The sequence below is a fragment of the Podarcis melisellensis genome (assembly GCF_964234715.1).
Source record: "Podarcis melisellensis genome assembly, chromosome: 5".
NCBI classification, from domain to species: domain Eukaryota; kingdom Metazoa; phylum Chordata; class Lepidosauria; order Squamata; family Lacertidae; genus Podarcis; species Podarcis melisellensis.
The window spans coordinates 76,863,049-76,883,703 of record NC_138537.1 but is presented as its reverse complement, the minus strand read 5'-3'; the positions used below and the strand labels follow the sequence as shown (position 1 = coordinate 76,883,703).

The 20,655-nt window shown below is 41.5% G+C and overlaps 1 protein-coding gene across 2 annotated transcripts in view; it reads right to left on the bottom strand.

The window, feature by feature from the left end:
• The window catches only part of OGDHL (oxoglutarate dehydrogenase L), a 59,794-nt gene that overhangs the window by 1,728 nt on the left and 37,411 nt on the right, over window positions 1-20,655 (bottom strand). For both annotated transcript variants that reach the window (XM_081913549.1, XM_081913548.1), the window contains exons 16-22: window positions 19,311-19,438; window positions 6,298-6,476; window positions 5,124-5,195; window positions 3,289-3,414; window positions 2,667-2,739; window positions 1,892-2,055; window positions 594-748 (exon numbers count right to left, since the gene is read on the bottom strand). In XM_081913549.1, coding sequence (XP_081769675.1) covers window positions 594-748; window positions 1,892-2,055; window positions 2,667-2,739; window positions 3,289-3,414; window positions 5,124-5,195; window positions 6,298-6,476; window positions 19,311-19,438 — 897 coding nt within the window. The remainder of the gene's footprint in view (window positions 1-593; window positions 749-1,891; window positions 2,056-2,666; window positions 2,740-3,288; window positions 3,415-5,123; window positions 5,196-6,297; window positions 6,477-19,310; window positions 19,439-20,655) is intronic.

The following is a 20,655-nucleotide window of genomic DNA, read 5'->3' as shown; positions in this document are numbered from 1 at the left end:
GTCTTATTATGTCTGTCAATTTGGCTAATTCTAAGTATTCTGAAAGCTTACATAACCACTCTCCCCTAGTGGGTAACTGATTCCCTTTCCAAAAAAGGGTAACTGATTCCCTTTCCCCCCCCAAAAAAGCTCAACAACCATGGGTAACTCCCCCCCCCCCCAAAAAAAAATCAACAACTTTGGGCAATCCTCCACAAAAAAAGCTCAACTCTGTGCCACCTCCCACCATTTTCTTAATTTTGGGTTCCCCAAAATAGTTTTATACATGGGGGCATCTTATAGACAGAAAAGTATGGTATATCTGAAAGAGGCAGAGAAGCAGCCTACAAAAGGGACACAGGCAGTGCTATGCATGCAGCAGGTCCCAGGCCAGGTCCAGCATCTCCATTTTTTATCCCAGGAAGCCTGGCTAGGAAAAGTTGCCACTGAAGCCATTGCCAGCCAGAGTACAGCTCAACAGCCCAGACGGAAATATCAAGGCTTCATCTTCAACTTCTTAATTCATATGTTCTTTGCAATGCACCAAAAGCAAAGACAAAAACAAAAGGGGGCAGCAGCCCTGAATGAAAAGAAAACCGCTGCAAGCATCCTACCATATGGGTCGAATATGGTTCACAATGGTGCGGAAACGAGGTTTGACGTAGTCGTAGTAGCCTATGTTCTTGTGTTCTTCTTGACACCAGACAAGATCAGCTTTAGCATACTTCTCAATTTCCGATTTTAGCAAGTCGAAAGGGAAAGGGGAGATCTAGAAGGGAATGGGAAGATATTATGAAATATAGAAATTTCTGGCATGGTAACAGGTCCCCACTACGTACACAGCCGACACATTCCTCAAACACATGAGGATATCGTCTACCGCTCTCAGTGAGTGTGGCACATTTCAAAAAAGGAATCTCTCCAAATTAGTATGTAAGGAATGTTCTAATATCCCGATCTGACCCACACACAACAATTACAATGGTGACAGCAAGAACAGTTAGCAAGTATATGCAGGTAACTCGCAAGCTAAACATATTTAATTTGTGTGCACTCAGTTTTACGTGCTTCACAAAAAAATGTAAAATAATAATAATAATAATAATAATAATAATAATAATAATAATAATAGAGTAGAAAGGGAGCGGGTGGGCATACAAGGAAAAACACTTTGGCAATCCAACCCTCTACTGAACCCAATGTTTTTTAACTAAATCTGATTTTGGCTTTACAGGCTATTCCCAAGAAAGTTGACAGTTGCCTGTATTTCACTTCTGCTGCAAATTTCTGAAGCTGGTCCAGGACCTCTTCTGAAGGCGGTCGGGGGGCAAAAGTCTTTGCCCCCCCCCGCCTGCCTTCAAAAGCCATCCGGGATAGCGGGAAGCGCTTCCCTGCTATCCCGGACTGCTTTTAAAATGCTGGAGGTGGGGAGCAAAGCCTTTCGGCCCCCGCCGGCCTTCCTGGACCTCTTCTGAAGGCCGGGGGGGGGGAAGGCTTTGCTCCCCGCCGCTAGCATTTAAAAGAGGTCCCCGGAGATTTCCCTATGGGCTTTCTTCTTGTGAAGCAAGCCCATAGGGAAATTCGTTTTGCGAAGCGCCTCCAAAACGGAAAACCCTTTCGTCTAGCGGGTTTTTCGTCTTGCGAGGCGTTTGTCTTGCGGGGCACCACTGTATCTGTATTTGCCTGTATCTATGTCCAGAACTGTTTTACAGAGCCTTATCTTCTGCAACAGTAAGCTATTTGGACCTTAGGTTGCTTCCATGTGATGACTGGTACTGGGAGCAACTTCCACCATGTGTGTATCTCATATCAGATTAACAACAGATTCAGTATGAGAAAGGTTATTATGTGTACTTCACAGACATGTACATTTTAAAAATATTGCGCACAACAAGTTCTCTCTTTGCTTTACCTGTTCCAATCTGGTTATAGCCACCTCCTTCTCCAAATCCTGGTTCTTTCTCTCTCTAACAAGATCATAGTATACCTTCCCAGTACAGAAAATCACCCGCTTGACCTCCCCGGGAGCTTCAGCTGCAGGTCCTTCTTCAGGGATCACACGCCTGAAGCTGGTACCTAGATGCACAACAAAAGTGTTTTACTACAAGGTGCCTAGTCTGATCAACCCTAGAGGATTTCTCAAAAATAGAAGTAATTTTTGGTATATTCCTTGGATTAGAAAGCCTTCTTTCCCTCCTTCCATAGTTTCCATTCTCACCATAACGTAGGGATATTGCCACTCTCTAGTAATTAAACAGAGAAAATGACTCCCTTCATATGAAACACAACTGGTTCTCCGTGGCAATTTCCCCCAACTCTCATGTACTTGTATTGGTTCTGTAATTCTTAAATTCAATAATATTCTGAACAGGCAGAGGAACAACAATCATTGTTATAACTAATATAATTTTAAGAAAAAATACGAGATTTGCTTTGTATCAGTGAAGACCTTGAGCACCTTATCTTGGCTGACAAGTTGACATCACAAATTAGTTCCCACAGCAATCGCGGATCCATTTGCAGCTATTCTACTGTGTTTTTGCTATTTTCTTCCCGCGGAAGGGTCTCCATGCCACAAACGTAGTACTCCCATGCCAACAATGTAATGTAAGGCGGGGAGTGTTGGATCTCATGACAGAAAAGGGGGTTAAAATGTTTCAAAACAAAACGTACATAAGTGAACCTACCTGACACCATTTCATCAAAGTTGGATTTTGCTTCAGGATGTCTCAGCAAGGACTTTGGTGTGAAAATAATCAGCTGTAAAATAGGCGGTATAATAATTGTAAAATGTTGCCTTTATTGAGTCAGATTACTTCTCACAAGTAAAGAATTTGACTTCCATACAAAAAAGCAATGGGTTCAGTGCCTGGAGATGAACTAGGGTAGAAGCACCCCTATCTAAAGGGTCTTAAGTTTTAATAAAATTCATGGAGATTTGAGCACTCTGCTGTCCTTGGATGCCTCTGCCTGCCCTAATCCCTCGGATGTCTAAAAAGTACTTTACTGTACATAAATCAGTAATGGACAAAGCCGAAATAGTTTGTCTCAGTGGGGCAGGGGTTTGTTGTGTGGCATACCTATATCTAAACAAATTGCAGTATGACTTTCTGAAACAATCTTGAATATTCTAGAAGTTTCCTAAAATGAGCAATTGGGCTCTTTAAATTTTTAACTATAATTAAATTTAAACTCACTTTCTACAGTACAGGCCTAGTCTTCTTTCTATCATCCATACTTCATTATTTTTTACAGAAAAGACTGAAATACTTTTAATTAGTACAAAAGCACTCAAATGTCACTACTTACAGGTTTCCTAAATGGCAACAAGAGCTGCCTTCGGAGGACATGGAAGTAACTGGCTGGAGTTGAACAGTTCACCACAATCCAGTTGCATTCATAGAGTTGGGAAACGGCAAAATCATCTTCAAATTCCTGAACAAAGGCAGATTATGGGCATTAGAAAGGAAGCCATTAGCCTGGTTTGCACATCTTACTAAGCCGAACCATGGCTTAGTGTAAATCAGTGAGTATGTAGAATCTGGAAGGAGAATGTGGCAGCTCTGCTTCTCCCCAGTCATCCTGCAACTGTGCTACACATGATTTGGTTTAACAAGTCATCCAAATCCAATTGATTTAGCTCTCTCTGGGCTATGCTATCCACAAGCTATAAGCAAAGTTAGCCCTATGGTTTCTGGTTCATGGTGTGTCCAAGAGAGCTAAACCATGAGCCCAGGTTTGGGTGACACATTGAGCCATGGCTTAACTCAACACAACAGAAGAGCCAAGGAGGAACATAACAGTCTCAGCTTCCTTTCCAGTCGCCTGAACGCTTGTGCATTCATGCTAAACCATGATTTGGCTTGCAAACCAAGTCCTCCATTTACCACCATTTTAACACTTTTACATTTTGATAGGAACAAAGGAAATTAGACAAAGGTCTGTAAACACATCGCCACAGTCTACTTCAGCGTAGGAAACACAACCATTCAAGAGTTAACTTTTACAACAACCCTGTCTAGGTCAGGCAAACCTACAGAACATACTAAGACTGCTATAAATGTTACCTTGGTAGCCTAAATTTGACCCTATCAGGCTAAAGAGGCAGAGGAGAGTGCACCATTTCTTAATAAACTCAATGAAATATAGTTTCAAATGTGCGTACCATACTTTACAAGGTGAAGGAGCGTCTCCACTCCCATCGTTCAGTCTGGACACTGAGGTCCAGCTCCAAGGGCCTTCTGGCAGTTCCCTCACTGCAAGAAGTGAGGTTACAGGGAACCAGGCAGAGGGCCTTCTCGGTAGTGGTGCCCACCCTGTGGAACGCCCTTCCATCGGATGTCAAGGAAATAAAAAACTATCTGACTTTAGATGTCTTCTAAATCTGAAAGCAATCCTGTTTAGGGGAGTTTTTGATGTTTGATGTTTTATCATGTTGTTAATATTCTGTTGGGAGCCACCCAGAATGGTTGGGGAAACCTAGCCTGATGTGCACGGTATAAATAAATAAATTATTATTATTATTATTATTATTATTATTATTATTATTATTATTATTATCATTCCCACCCCATTTTCCTTCAGCATGGGACATGTCTGGCAGACAGATGGTCCTATGTTCAACGATGCTGCAGCTCCTATAGGCCCTGTATCTGAGAGTCACCAGTGTGTTCCTTGGCATTGCTGGACCACGTTGCAGCCTTTGCCGGGAGGGTCCAGAACAAATAGGGGGAAAGGCTGTTTCAGGACAGAAACAGTTGTGGACACTTTGCTTCCTCTGCTGGACACTATGGAAAACCCTGCTGCTGCTGCCCCTGCTGCCTAAGTTGTGTCTGTTGTGTCATTCACTGCCTACTGTTGTGTCATTCACCGCAACTATGGTGAGCCTCCCTCTCTGAGATGTAACAAAGGACAACTCCTGATGCCCAGCTCTGGTGCCAGGGACCGTTCTGAGGAGGACTGCACTGAGGAGGAACGGTGGGAGCCTCCCTCATTTTCAATGTTCTGTTGAAAACCGCCCAGAGTGGCTGGGGAAACCCAGCCAGATGGGTGGGGTAGAAATAAATTATCATTATCATTATCATTATTATTATTAGTGCCTGAAGAGAGATGGCTGGGTAGGAAGAAAAAATAGATATACTTACTGGAAAGGCATCAGGATCATCATTACACATCTGAAGGAATCTCTCTGGCCTGGCTGAAGAATGCTCTGGGCCCTGAAAATCACATCATGTAAAGAAAAATAAGTTGGCATGCCTTGGAAGAATCTAGATCCTAAATATAATTGTCATTAAGAACTTAAGAACTTAAGAATTAAGAACTTAAGAATTAAGAAGAACTTCCTGACAGTAAGAGCTGTTCGACAGTGGAATTTGCTGCCAAGGAGTGTGGTGGAGTCTCCTTCTTTGGAGGTCTTTAAGCAGAGGCTTGACAACCATATGTCAGGAGTGCTCTGATGGTGTTTCCTGCTTGGCAGGGGGTTGGACTCGATGGCCCTTGTGGTCTCTTCCAACTCTATGATTCTATGATTCTAATTTCCATACTGGGCAGGATGATGTGAACTTAGTTGGTTTGATAGAAGTGGTTGTCTGTGGCCTTTATAACCGCCCTCTCTGACATAGGTTTAATAGATGGCTGAATATAACATGTTTATTGTATAAACGGAGCACCCTATAAATGCACACTATTCCCCAGATGTTGAAACTCATTGAATGCAGTGGAATTTATTTCCAAGTACAAATGCACGGGAGTAACCACTAGGTAAAAGGTAAAGGACCCCTGGACGGTTAAGTCCAGTCAAAGGCGACTATGGGGTTATGGTGCTCATCTCGCTTTCAGGCTGATGGAGCTGGCATTTGTCCACAGACAGCTTTCCGGGTCATGTGGCCAGCATGACTAAACCGCTTCTGGTGCAACGGGACACCGTGACGGAAACCAGAGTGTGTGAAAATGCCATTTACCTTCCCACCACACCGATACCTATTTATCTACTTGCACTGGTGTGCTTTCAAACTGTTAGGTTGGCAGAGCTGGGGCAGAGCAACAGGTGTTCACCCCATCATGGGGATTCAAATCGCTGACCTTCTGATCGGCAAGCCCAAGGGGCTCAGTGGTTTAGACCACAGCTCCTTTTACCTTTACCTAACCACTATATGCATTCTCTCTTTCAATCATTACACATTTGTTCTTCGGGAAATACCCACTGATACACATCTGTAACAGCAATTCCTTCTTCTTATTTAAATAAATATTAGATATATCTAATTGTGAAATTAGTTGCACACAGGAAACTATTATTTTGATCAATGGAAGCCCTACCATTCCTTCCATTCCATGAGGCAAAAGCAGGACAATCCCATTGTGACGAACCCATTTAGCCTGTCCCGAGCTGATAAATTGATCAATGATGCATTGTGCTGTATTGTGGAAGTCACCAAACTGAGCCTCCCAGCACACGAGGGCATTGGGACTTGACATAGCAAAGCCAAGTTCAAAACCTAAGAGGGGGGAAAGAGGAAATATATTATCAGTACACACTATATTCTGTTATGACTATACAAAATGTATTGAGAATAAATCCTGAAGCTGAATTACAGAATGGCATTACAGAATGAAGTAAATTAGGACTATGCCTCTTATGCATCCAAGAATTAGTTTCAGTATATACGAATATACAAAACATCTATGTCAAAAACTGATTCAATACAACTTTGTGCATCTCAGTCTTCGGAACCATCACAAACGACTAATGAAAAGGAAAAATGAGGCCTAAGAAAACCATATTCTGCAATAAAAAAGCCAATACCAGAATGGCTTGGGTAGCATTTAAAAAATGTGGAGTGGTTGTGGCAAGATACGTTGTGCCACTTCCATTACACTTAACATGTTATAGCTTACAGCACGATGATGTTGCAATATTTCCTAAAATCTAACATACAGCAAACACAATTGGGTCCATCTGGAATGTTATGTGGGATTCTCGTAGGAAGCAAGTAAAATTTTCCCCTCTGTGTAGTTTGTTATGTGTTGTGGACGACCTTATAGCAAACTCTTCCATGGTAGAGATTAGGGCATTAAATAATGGGTAAAAATGGAACAGGAATTTACTAAAATCTAAAGTATCATAGTTCTTGCCCAGCAACTCAGCTAAGGCAGATTGATGGTAAATTGCTTTAATAGCTGTAATCACAATGCTGCTTTGTTGTGCTGTTTCAAAATACAAGATTTCAAGCAGAGCCAGAGAGTTCATAGAAACATAATTAAATATAATATTAACCTAGTTTCTCTTTTAATGACCCACCTTGACTCCAGGGTCTTATTTATTTATTTCACTGCTTCCAGCTAATAGTGCCTGTTAGACAAAATGCATCCCCCCCCACTTTTGCCCCTCATGTTACCCCCTTTCCCAGGATCATTTGCATTTAAATAGGTCATTGGATTGGCATGAGGACAAATCTTCCTGCAGCAACTTTAAATGATGCCGTGTAGCCCTAATCATCAACATACATCAGATGGACTGATGTCAAGTGAGCAGAATGGTCGATAATTTACCGGTATGATATCTAGAAATGCATTGCACCCTGTAGGAGACTCTCGTGTGAAGCTACTGAGGCAAATCACATATGCTTAAGGAATCTGGAAAAGGCAGTCTCTGGTCCCTTCTTTTGTTGGGGATGTGATCCATTCAAATGGATTAAAAAACCCACAGTTCTATATGCAGAAACAGTCCTGCCCTCAAATAAGATATATATACATGTTTATAGGGCTGCTATACGTCTGTATGGGACGTGGGTGGCACTGTGGGTTAAACCACAGAGCCTAGGGCTTGCCGATCAGAAGGTTGGCGGTTCGAATCCCCGCCACGGGGTCAGCTCCCGTTGCTCGGTCCCAGGTCCTGCCAACCTAGCAGTTTGAAAGCACATCAAAGTGCAAGTAGATGAATAGGTACCGCTCCGGCGGGAAGGTAAACGGCGTTTCCATGCACTGCTCTGGTTCACCAGAAGCGGCTTAGTCATGCTGGCCACATGACCCGGAAGCTGTACGCTGGCTCCCTTGGTCAGTAAAGTGAGATGAGCGCCGCAACCCCAAAGTTGGTTATGACTGCACCTAATGGTCAGAGGTCTCTTTACCTTTTTATACGTCTGTAATTTCCCAGACATAGATGGGACTTGGAAGCTGGAAACAGCTTCTGGGGGAAAATTGCTGAAATGTCCAGGAAATTCTGGACATATGGCAACCCATGTTGGGAGTGTAGATTTTGGTGAATTTCCTTTAAAATAACTCAAAAACTTCAGGCAAAACAAAAAGCTCAACAACTTTTGTGTCCAGATTTTCACTTTTTGAAATCTGGCAACCCTATTTTACACCTTGAGGCTCTTTAGATCTAATCCACAGATAAATATGTGCAAATGCCACCTTACTGAATGGGTACCCAGCATGTCATATGAATCTTTGTTCTCAAGAGAGGTTAAAAACCATCACCAGCTGTGCAGCCAGTCAGCTGGCAAAAGCAATATCCATTCTTGACTGCTTGCTTCCAGGATTGTTAAGAATGGCAATTCTTGCTCTCTTCCTGGTTGTGAGGTATGCACTCAAGTAATGGTGGGTACCGATGCCACAACAGCACTGGTAAATAAGATAACTCAAGAATAGGAATTCAGTAATATTGCCCTATGCAGTTTCTAGCAGGAAAGGTGTTGGGTTGCGGTTCCCTAATCTCCCAGGTAAGTTGTCTGAATATATATTTCATTACCTGCTCCTATCCAAACCGCCAAAGCATTTCAGGAAGAGGACAAGCAGATTTGCAGATAGATGCACTGTTAATACATAGCGCTTAAAACGAGATTGTCCCTTTCAACAACAATAAAAAATACACTACTTAAAGTAAACATTTAGATTTCAATTTTTTTTTAATCGTCTGATGAGGATGTGCTTTGAAACATGTTGTATTTATCTGTATGGTCCTTAATTTTTAATTCTCTACTGCACAGAGAATGGGAAAAAAGGACACCTTACAATTTAAGTGCTGCGAAAACGAAAGAGAGAAGAGGCGACTGGGCAGATTTGGAAATTATAAATGAAACCTTCTTTGCACATTCTAAAGTATCAAACTTTCATAAAGGTTTGCTAAAGGGCTGGAACCCTTCATCCTGTGTCCCTCAAGGCTTCTTGCTCCTCCCAATTTATTCTGATTAATGGTTTTGTCTTTTTTTGTGAGACAGTTGCCTTTTTCTGGTGGGTGTTGCCTCTTTTTTGTCTGTATGTTGTTTGGGATGGGTGTACGTGTTTCGTCTGGGGGAGATTTTGAGCATCACCAATTTCCATTCTGTGAAACAAGTCCCTTGGGGTATCTACAATGGTTTTAGATTTCTAATTGTGTGCACAGGCTCAAAAACGTTGGGGACCCCTGTTGTATGGCTAGTCTAGTACCAAGTTGAAGGTGCTGTTTTTGAGTCTAGGGTAAAAATAAAGCAGGGAACTGTTTGCAAATAACCATAAGGTATTGGATGTTCTCCAGAATATTGAATTTGCACTAATTCAAACCCTGAACTCCTTATTGGTGCTTCTTATGGAATTGAGTGAAGAAAAGAGAGTTCCACATAGTCACACTACTAGAAGGCAGTAGCTGCTTGGACCTGTCTTAAAGATGGGAATCCATCAAGGAAATTTCTCATCAGGAGAATACAAGAAAGAGAAAAGCACAGATTGTGAAAAGGATACCAGGATATTGAACGGAAAAGACAGTAGTCAGTCAATAGTGAAACAGAGGTTAGGAATGGCTCAGTTGGTAGAACATGAGACTCTTAAGACTCAGGGTTGTGGGTTCGAGACCCACGTTGGGGGGAAAACATTGCTGCATTGCAGGGGGTCGGACTGGATGATCCTTGGTATCCCTTCCAACTGACCAATTCCATGAATCTGTCCAATTCCATGAATTCCAAGCATAAGGGATTCAGATGAGGAAGGGTGGAAATAGGTTTCGGTAGCTAGGTTAGGTTAGAATGCAATGGACAGCACAGAAGCTGAAATGGGTTTGGAGGAAATGTGAAAGAGGGGCAAAGTCTGGCGTACCAGGCTTGATCAAAGTGTATAATTCACAGACATTTATTTACTGAAGCCATTCAAAGCATGCAACAGCATCTGGGAAATGTAAGTCCTAAGGGAACACTTTTGCAGCTGCATTTTGCAGGCTTGTTTTTCAGGACTTCTTTTTCTGAAGACATGAAGACTGAACACTTACATTATAAAATACAACCACAACTCCATAAAATGAAAGAAGTACCTTTCATTACTTAGGTGAAACCTTCAGTTCTTCTAGCTGGTAAAAGTTTTCATCATAATTGCGTGAATCAAAAAGTTCAAATGTTTAACATAGCTTCTCCTTCCAGTTCACATGCTGTAAGTTTGTTTTTCATTACTGATTTTAAATTGTGCTTTTAAATGCTTTTTGCCTAATTAACTTACACAGTTGTATTATAAACTGGACTGCTGCATGCCACCCTGAGCATCTCTGGGCAGAGAAAGCAGCTAAGAAATACAATTAAACAAAATCGGTTGGAAAATAAAAGCTTTTAACATTTTTTGCTGAACAAGCTGGCTGGGACTGGCAGCTGAAAGGCAGAGCCGGATGCAACATTTGACAAGACCAAAGCCAAAGTATGTGGAATATACAATTGGCTGCTGAAATGTAGATCTAGTTGTGTGAACAAGGTTACTAAGAAACTATTTTATTAAATTTTAGTCACTGTGTTGTGAAAGATGCCTTTTCCCCTTCTGTAAAATTATCGTTCCCATTTCCATGTCACTATATACATGCATAAGTCTGAGACTTGAACTAACTGCAGTTTCACAATTACTGAGGGCGGCTGCACATATTACATCTTTTTAAAGAATTACTTATGTGCTGCAGGAAACATCAGTGTTATTTTCAACAAGTGTGATGTTTTGAGTTGTCCTAAATCTAAGTGTTCATTTGTGATTTCAGTATCTCAAAAACAAAACAAAACTACAAACTGGGGAATGTGATCTATAATTATGGGAAATACTTTGAAAGCTGACAATTCAGAATCTAACAATCTACTCAAAACTCTGTATCTAAGGGTCTATTTACAGAGCTTCCCTCTGCCTTTGAAAGCCTTATAAGAAGTAGATTCAGGGAGAGACTGAGAGGGACTTATAGGACCAAAGTGTTATTCTGGCTACTGCCAGGAGGTATAATGGTATTAATGTAATCTTGTTATATTTATAGTGCTGAAACCGTTCTAGTTATTATGAAATCATTCTAACGATGGTTGACTTTGAGATGTTTTCCCGATTCCTTTGTGGTAAGCCGCTTTGAGCATGATTCTCTTTGCGGAAGAGCGACATACAAATAAAACGATGACGACGCTCAAAACCCATAGAAATTACAATTACAATTATCTATGCAATCCATTATCTGTCAAATTTACACTATTCAGGTAGCTGGAGTAATTTTACCCCCAAGAGTACCATTTGCAAATATATGAGGCAACCTAGGGAGAAGTTATTAATAAGCACAGAATGAAGTCTCTAGACTCCGTTTCTAGCTGTGATAAGAATTTGCATTCTTACCTTTAATTAGGAAAGTTTTGTGAACTCTGAAACTCCTGCTGACCAAAGGAGAGCAACTTGGCTCTTGATATGCTCTGCACACAGTAGGCTACCACTTCAAACCCACCAGCAAGCAGTCACTGACAGGTCTCATGTACTTGTCATTTGTGATTTATACTGTGGGGACTGCAGAATGTAGCCAAGGGTAATGCGCCTGTGGGAATTTGAGGTCTGTTTTATTTCACAGAATGTATATCAATATGGGCAACGCAAGCTTGACAACAAGGAGGTCCACTGCCATTAGAACGTTGCAGCCATATGCATCATAATTAAAATGTGTATTTGGTACCTGTAGATTTCTACAAAATCCACTCAAATGCACACGGTTACTGCCCTACATCAGGGGGTGTGTGTCTTTTTCAAGCACCACTGTTCTACAGAAGAAGAAATCAATCCTGGGCCACACACAAGTATTCCACTAATTGTCTTTATTAAGTGGATTGTAGGCTTAAAAAAAAATCTAGTTTGTATAAGACAGGTACAAATATCTGCTGGAAATGTAAAGAAAAAGAAGGCACCTTTTATCATATGTTGTGGTCTTGTATGGTAATAAAAGCATTCTGAGAAATGATATATAATGAGTTGAAAAAAATGTTCAAACTAACTTTTATTTTAAAAAACAGAGGCTTTTCTACTAGGAATTGTGGGTGCTGACATTCCAAAGGAGCAGAAAAGACTTTTTATGTACATGATGACAGCAGCACGGATGTTGCTAGCCCGGAGATGGAAAGAAGACAAAGTCCCTACCAGAGAAGAATGGCAAATTAAACTCTTGGATTATGCCAAAATGACAAAACTGACCAGGAAGCTCAGGGACCAAGAAGACCAAAATTTAACAAAGAGTGAGGAAATTTTATAATTTATCTTGGAGACCACTGTAAGCAGATGAAAACATTAGCAGGATTGCAGTAACACTTGCAATGTAGCAACTACTATGGACACAATGCAGTGATATAAAATATGGACTACTGAATAATATGCAGTTGAAGGGGTTGACAATAGGACCCATGCCAGAGAAGGTGGGAAGTACAGAGATTTGGAGGAATCTTTAAATATTAAGGTGTATGATTGTATTGTCATATCTTTATACTTATAAAAATATTTTTTTAAAAAAAAATCTAGTCTGAATACAGTAAAAAAAACAGATACACCATAAAATAAGATTGCATCTTGGACACATTTGATTTACACTGATTCTGCTTTACAATCTTGGCTGCAGCGTCTGCGTTTATTGGGGGAAAGACCCTTCGAAAGCAAAGAGCCAAGGAAAAAAGCTCTCCTTTTAGCAGTGTTCATTGTCACTTCTCTGCAAGGAACATCCCCAAGTGCAGGGGAGAAGTGGATGGAGCCAGGAGAACAGTGGTGTCTCACCAGCATCTCATGGGGGGGAGCTTCCCCTTGGGATCTCAGGGGATTTGTGGAGGGTGGAGAGAGAGAAGGAAGGATGGCAGGGGGAGGAGAAAGCAAACTCGGGTAAGCACTTGGCGTGGCTTCTCATCCCCTGCCTCACACCCATGGCCTCTTCCTTCTTCCTGCTCCTCCACAGTCCCAGAGCTAGAGGTTGAAGAATGTGTATGGCAGCAGAGGTTTATTGGCTGCCCCCCTTGGCGTTGGTCAAACACTGCGGCCTCCAGGTGACCAGGGAAAGTTTCCGTTCTCCCAGCTTAGCTGGCTTTGGCTCACTCGCCGGAAGGAACCTGCCTGTTCACTAGAGAAGGGCACTGCCAATACCAGCAGGCGTTGCAGTTGCTCTCCAGGCAAGAAGCTGACGGCAGGGAAAGTGTGGTCTGAGTCAGCCCCACAGCAAACATTTAGAGTTACCAAAGGGGGAAAGAGAGAGGTGGCAGTCTAGTGTCCCAGCTGGGCTGGAAAGCAGCAATCCAGGGAGTCTAAGGCTCCTGGACTATAAGCAACTTTGCGTATCTGCACTCTGCCCAAAAACTAACCCTTGGATAAGATGCAATCCCACTGTACCTAGGGGGATAGAACTGAACTGAGACTTTAAAATAAAAATGAGACAATCCCTAACACTATTGTATGATCAGGCAGTGCTGGTTATTGGGCTCTAGCAGGTAAGTTGTCCCCCCAACACAAACATTTTTAGTAGTAACATTTAGTTCCAGGTAAACTAGGGACGCAGGTGGCGCTGTGGGTTAAAGCCTCAGCGCCTAGGACTTGCCGATCGAAAGGTCGGCGGTTCAAATCCCTGCGGCGGGGTGCGCTCCCGCTGCTCGGTCCCAGCGCCTGCCAACCTAGCAGTTCGAAAGCACCTCTGGGTGCAAGTAGATAAATAGGGACCGCTTACCAGCGGGAAGGTAAACGGCGTTTCCGTGTGCGGCTCTGGCTCGCCAGAGCAGCGATGTCACGCTGGCCACGTGACCCGGAAGTGTCTCCGGACAGCGCTGGCCCCTGGCCTCTTAAGTGAGATGGGCGCACAACCCCAGAGTCTGTCAAGACTGGCCCATACGGGCAGGGGTACCTTTACCTTTACCTTTTAAACTAGGTTAGGATTGCCATTTCTCTGCCTAACTCAGTGCACGTTGACACAGAAGTAATTAGATGGCACTGAAATGGGGCGTGTTCCCGAGGAAGTGTATGTAGGATCACAGCATGCAGTGTGGGTTTTCATTACAAATATTGAAATGGGGAAGGGGAAGGTTCTTCCAGGACAGAGACAGAAACCTTTGATTGTTGCTAACATGAAGAGAGCCTTGCTAACTCTCCATTTTTCTTTCATGTCCCGCCACTTTTATTATCTTTAAATTATTTCTTTATTAAATGTGGGAACCAGGCAGAGGGCCTTCTCGGTGGTGGTGCCCCCCTGTGGAACACCCTCCCATCAGATGTCAAAGAAATTAACAACTATCTGACATTTAGAAGACATCTGGAGGCAGCCCTGTTTAGGGAAGTTTTTAATGACTGGTGTTTTAATGTATTTTTAATCTTTTGTTGGAAACCCAGCCAGATGGGCAGGGTATAAATAATAAATGATGATGATGATGGTGATGGTGATGACTGCCTGACCTCATGGTGGGTGGAGCAAGCAGAACTCCCAGTCAATGGCGAATGTCATAGTGAGCACCACATGGGAGGTAATGGGATGGTTGAGCCACAGTCTAACACTGCCAGCTCTGCATACTTTTGGCCTCTTGGCTCTTTCACGCCTACAAAAATGATGGCTTCTCAATCTCTTCCTTCTCCATTTTCCCTGTTTTCCCCCAAGGCCAGTCTTGGTCCAGAGCTGCCTTCTTCAACAGCACTGTTCAACTTCCTCCTAGACACCACTGGAAATTGTCCTTGCCTTTTACATTGGCTTGGCCTTGACGAACTGCTTTACCCACCAACCTCAATGTTCAAGGGCCAACTAAGAACAGAAATTAATTAAAAGTTGGAGGTGCACCCCGCCCTCAGGTTGGAGGTTTCCCCCAGTCCTGTGCTAGATGTCTATCAGAAGAGGCTGTGAACGAGGGCAAAATGACAACTTTGCAACCCAGAGTAACATTCCTGATGCCGGGCAATTATGTTGAATAGTCTGAATATGTGCAAGAATGTGGCACTTATAATGTCCATCCATGAATGCACAAACAGACTTCATTTGCAGAGAATGTGAATTTTTACGTGCTATCCTGATGCTAATTGTATTCAAGACATTCAGCCAGATCTTGATGAAGGTATGTCAATAAATTGCTTTGGTTTCTATGGTGCTGAACTCCGTGAAGAACTCATCTGTAAACACGTTTCTATGTTTCCCTCTGCCAAAAGGTTAGAAAGCACGACATACTAGCTTTCTAACCTTTCATTCAAGGTGTCTGTACTACTGATTCTCTGACAGAGATTCATACTCTTTCATGCTATTAATACTCATTTCCAACAAGACAAATTTATTAAAAAAACACAAAACCATCCTAATTGTCATGCTGTGTCATCATCTGCTGAAATAGTGAAAATCTTTTGTAACTCTTCTTGCAAGTTCCCTAAGGTATTCTTTAAATAAAGGGAGCTAAATAGGCTTTCCTGGATAGGTTTGAGTCCAATTCTATTTTTAAATAAGCATTCAAAGACTTTTTCTACAGATTGGGTGACATGGATGAGGAAACACCCAAGATGGCTCATTTGTTCAAGCCTTATTCACACACATGCTACTATATTAGAATAGGGAAATCAGGCTTTGTCAAGATAAAAATGGAAACTAGTTCAAAGATCCTACTGAAGTACACATGAAAGATTTCAATATTTATATTCTGGTTAGTCTTAAAGATTGCCCTGTAGATTTAAATTGTGTCTTCAAACTGACAATGCATTAATTCCTTTCTCCTAACTCTACTATAACAGCACACTGTCAAAAACCACTAAATTAAGCAATACCATAAAAGACAGACTAACAGCTGCTTTCTCCCTTATGATTTCCAGTGATAGGGCATGTCTCCCAAGTCGTAAATAATTCCACAATACACGAATGTGTCCTTGACCTTACTAGTAAGGTGCTGGTGGGTTTTTTTTACAGGAACAGTTTTAAGAAACAATTCCACATGTGGAAAGTCACTTGTGGCAACTGGTCTCAACCAGTGCTGGATTTACGTATAAGCTAAACAAACTATAGCTTAGGGCCCCACTCTCTTGGGGGCCCCCAAAAAATTAAAGGGGAAAAAACCCCTGGATGTACATTTCCAAAATATAAGATAAAAAACAAATAAAATAAAACCTACATACAGCAACAGTGTTTTGTGTTGTGTAGGCTCCTATTTGTTATTTGTTATTTGCTATTTGTTTAGATACCTATTAGGTCCATAAATTACCATATAGCATATATTCAACGCAAAAAAAAAAAGCAACAATTTGTTGTTGACAAAGGACAGCTGGACTTATAAAGGGCACCATTAGCTTCAGTAGCTTAGGGCCTCATCAAACTTAAATCCGGCCTTGGTCTCAACCCAGTTATTCCAAAAAGAGGGGCTGGAACCCCACAAATCAGAAATCTAAAGCAAACATATTTTAGTTTGACCTTCAGGTGGGAGGTGATATTAAGGATGAAGCAATACATTGGTGGCATGTGTGTATGGACAGGAACTGATAGTGTACAAAGAAGGAAGTCATTTCTGGATCATGATGGGTCTAACTAACAGATGAGTACACTTTATTAAAATAATTGGGGGTTTTATAAGCGCAAGTGTTCTTTAGTAGAAAACCTCTAAAGTTGGAGTCCAATGATGGTACAAATATTATGTTGTTATCTGGAGAACTTCAGATAACAGAATCATCAGATGAGGAAACAGCGATCAGCCCAATTTTTGGTGCCTCTCCTCTTTGTTTTCATGTGTCACTCTGACAGACAGAGGTGTTGAGACGCAGCGTCAGCTTGCACTTCATATTATGCTATCTCTCCCCCTTCTCCTTGACAGCAAGTTGTGTGACTGTCAGAAAGAGCAAGAGTCTTTCAATTAAAATTAATTAAGCTGCAGTTTAATGCAACATGATTTGTCATTAGTCAAGGGTTCTCAGCCTGGGATTTAAAACAAATAAGAAAACACCCAAAGTGCTTTGAAATGGCAATGTAGCACTTAATTTACTGTAATGTCTTCTTCACTTTTCTGAACAGATCTGCTCCTATATTTCTCAATGAAGACCAATAAGGAGGTGACTGCCATTAGGTTTTAATATTCTTTCTAACAGTAATCGCGGAAGGAAAAAAATGGTTGCATTTTCAATATGGGGAAGAAAACTAAAATGCTGTGCTATGTTTTTGTGACATTACCTAGATGTTTCCCGGGCAGTTTGCCACATATGTTTAAACAGGAGCAGCTGCTATTTAGCATGGGCAAGTTGATGACTGGCAAAATACAAGGCTGGCACTGTCTACAGAATCCCCATCATTAAAATTACAAAATAAGTGATGAAGCCAGTTTACAGTGAAGGAATGCAAGCTAAACAAGATGTTTTTTCTCCATAATCTCTAACATAATTCTTCCTTTTCCCAAAAATGCTCTTTTACACTGCAGAGTATCTAGGCTGCAGTGGATTTATCCCTGTGGCAAATTAGTCCAGCAAGAATAACATTTTAGTAGAACTATTATACTCTTGGTGCTCTTTAGTGGTTCAATAATAACTCAGCACTGACTCGCAGCTCTGAACAGGTGCCAGCTCCCTGCTTGTGCACCTGCCAGAAAAACAATTTGAAGCTTCATCATGCAGGGCTATTCAATTCATTTTTACTTAATTAGCTGCAATCTAAGACACTAATGGGAATTCCTAAAATGACAGAATCATTTTGCTTGTTTACGCAAATGGAAGTTCAAGTTCAGGGCTTAATTCTTCTCTCTCTTTTTGGAGTTGTGCTTACTTGTGTTTATGATGGGATGAGTTTAGAAAAACAAAGCAGGAATTTCTGGATCAGATGCTATTGGTCTATACGCATACTGGAGCATTAATAATTTCTCTGTTTTTCAAAGTGGTAATTCTCAAAAACGTTGCCTCGCAGTCAAAAGTCCTTCCCTAATTACTATTTAAAATGACTTGCAATCAGAAGGAATGCAGAGAGCTCATTCCCCCAACCTTCAATGATAAAGAAACCCGTGCTAAAGTGAATGAAAAATTTCAAGAGTTTTAATCCGCGTGGAGCCCAGTATTGACAAGCATATTGCAAAAATAATCCCTTTGCTTGTTTATCCGAAAAGGGAGGTCACAGTTTAAAAAAATAAAGACAAAGGTCCAAGTGTATAGATTTGGATACACTCAAAAAATAAAGACAAAGGTCCAAGTGTATAGATTTGGATACACCTTTTCGTCTATAAGATGCCCCCATGTATAAGATGCCCCCTATTTGGGGGGATTAAAATTAAAGAAAATGGGGTGAGATGGCCCCGAGTTGTCACCCAACTGACAAACACTAACAATTGCAAGCAACGCTCACCAAATTGACAAAGCAGCAGCCAATAAAAAGCAGCCCTTGCAGCAGACACCATTCACCCACCCAATCGCAAGATCCTGCTGGCGGCTGCAACCAATCACCCATCCCCCCTCTGCACTATCCATGTATAAGACATGGAGAGACCTATGGAGAGACCTGGTCTGAATAGAGATATTGGATTCATGTCCGATTATACATACTGAAGCCAATTTTGGTCATCTGTCCCTTTAAAAATCCTTTGCCCTTACCTGTGGAACCAACTGCCATAACAGTCATCAACAGTTATAAGGTTGAAGCGACCTGTGCTTCAGACTATCTGACGAAGTGTGTATAGTGGTACCTCGGGTTACAGACGCTTCAGGTTACAGACTCCACTAACCCAGAAATAGTACCTCAGGTTAAGAACTTTGCTTCAGGATGAGAACAGAAATTGTGCTCCGGAGGCATGGCAGCAGTGGGAGGCCCCATTAGCTAAAGTGGTGCTTCAGGTTAAGAACAGTTTCAGGTTAAGAACGGACCTCCAGAACGAATTAAATTCTTTACCCAAGGTATTACACACGAAAGCTCATACCTTGAAAGCTTATATTTAGTTGATCTTAAAGATGCCATTGGAATTATTAAAAAAGATTTTTTCATCTTTCATCTTGTTATTTATCATGTATAAGATGAGACACCCCCCCCTTTAAACTTTATTTTAGAGTAAAAAACCCTCGTCTAATACACGGAAAAGTATGGTGTGTAGTTCTATACAATCTCAAGGTACTCAAGTAATCCAATAAAAAACTGCCAAACTTACCCAAGACCCCATATTCTGAAAGGGAGCTATTGCATACGGTGTATGGGGCTTGCTGCTCCCACAGATGATTCATAGGAACACAGGTGCCCTTGTCAACATCTTGATCATGGAGCACATGGTGGCGATGGCTACAAAGATTTTTAAAAACACAATGACGTTTTAAGAAAAGATACTTTTAGAAAAGGAAACCGTGGCAAGTGCACACACAGAACACTTTTCGAATGTTTAGTGTCTTCGCAATTATTACAACAATCATCCAGCAAGGCAGCTCAGTATTATAGCCATTTGCAGGCTATAATAAATAAATTCAACAGTGTACATAAGTTTTGATGGATGTAATAATGGAATACAGTTGTAACTTGGAAGTCGAATGGAATCTGTTCCGGAAGTCCGTTTGACTTCCAAAATGTTCAGAAACCAAGCACGGCTTCTGATTGGCTGCAGGAAGCTCCTACAGCCAATTGGAAGCCACGGAAGCCCCGTTCCAAAGAAGATTCGCAAACCGGAACACTCACTTCCGGGTTTGCGGCATTCAGGAGCCAAAATGTTCGACTTGCAAGGCGTTCAGGATCCAAGGTATGACTGTACTGAATGGTTTAGTTTATTTACAATATGCAGGGATTTATGTTATGCAAAATGAACCATGGAAAGAGAAGAAGGGAAATCATTGATACATTAAGGTTGTTTAAATGAATATTCTAAACTGCAAAACAGAAAATTTAATAAAATATATATATTAAAATAAATAAATACAAAGCAACCCTTAAAAAAGAGAGAGACTGGGAGATGATGGCTTGTCGAAGGCCACAAAGTGAGTTTCTGACTGAGCTTAGATTTGCCTCAGGTATTTCTCAGTTCACACCCTTTCCCATTACACAAAGTCTCAAATTATTTTCCACACATTTGGAAAGATTAAAACTATGCCTAAAGTTATAAAAAATTAACAGCGGCATCCAATATGGAAGCTACTGTTCACTGCATCTAGGCAGTCGCACGGGATTAACCGTTACTGTTCTTTTAAATTAAAGCTCTTCAATATCTCAAGTATTCACTTATGACAACAGGCTGACGCTGCTGCAGATAACTTTGCAATTGTTGCTGCGCGATGCATGAAGCTTTTAGTGGCGTGCAGTTACACTCCATAAAATATGAAGTGTGGAAGCCATTACACAACAGGGCTGCTTTCGCTCAAATTATAATTAGCTGTGAAATTCTGTTCCTCGTGCCTTGAGTCATGTGCAGCCTGCATTGTGCACTGGCTTTCAGCTCCTTGAGCACTTCTCAGGTTCAAGTCTTGAAAGAGCTGCATCCTCCGGTCCTGGTTGCCCACCTTTCAACGTCTCAC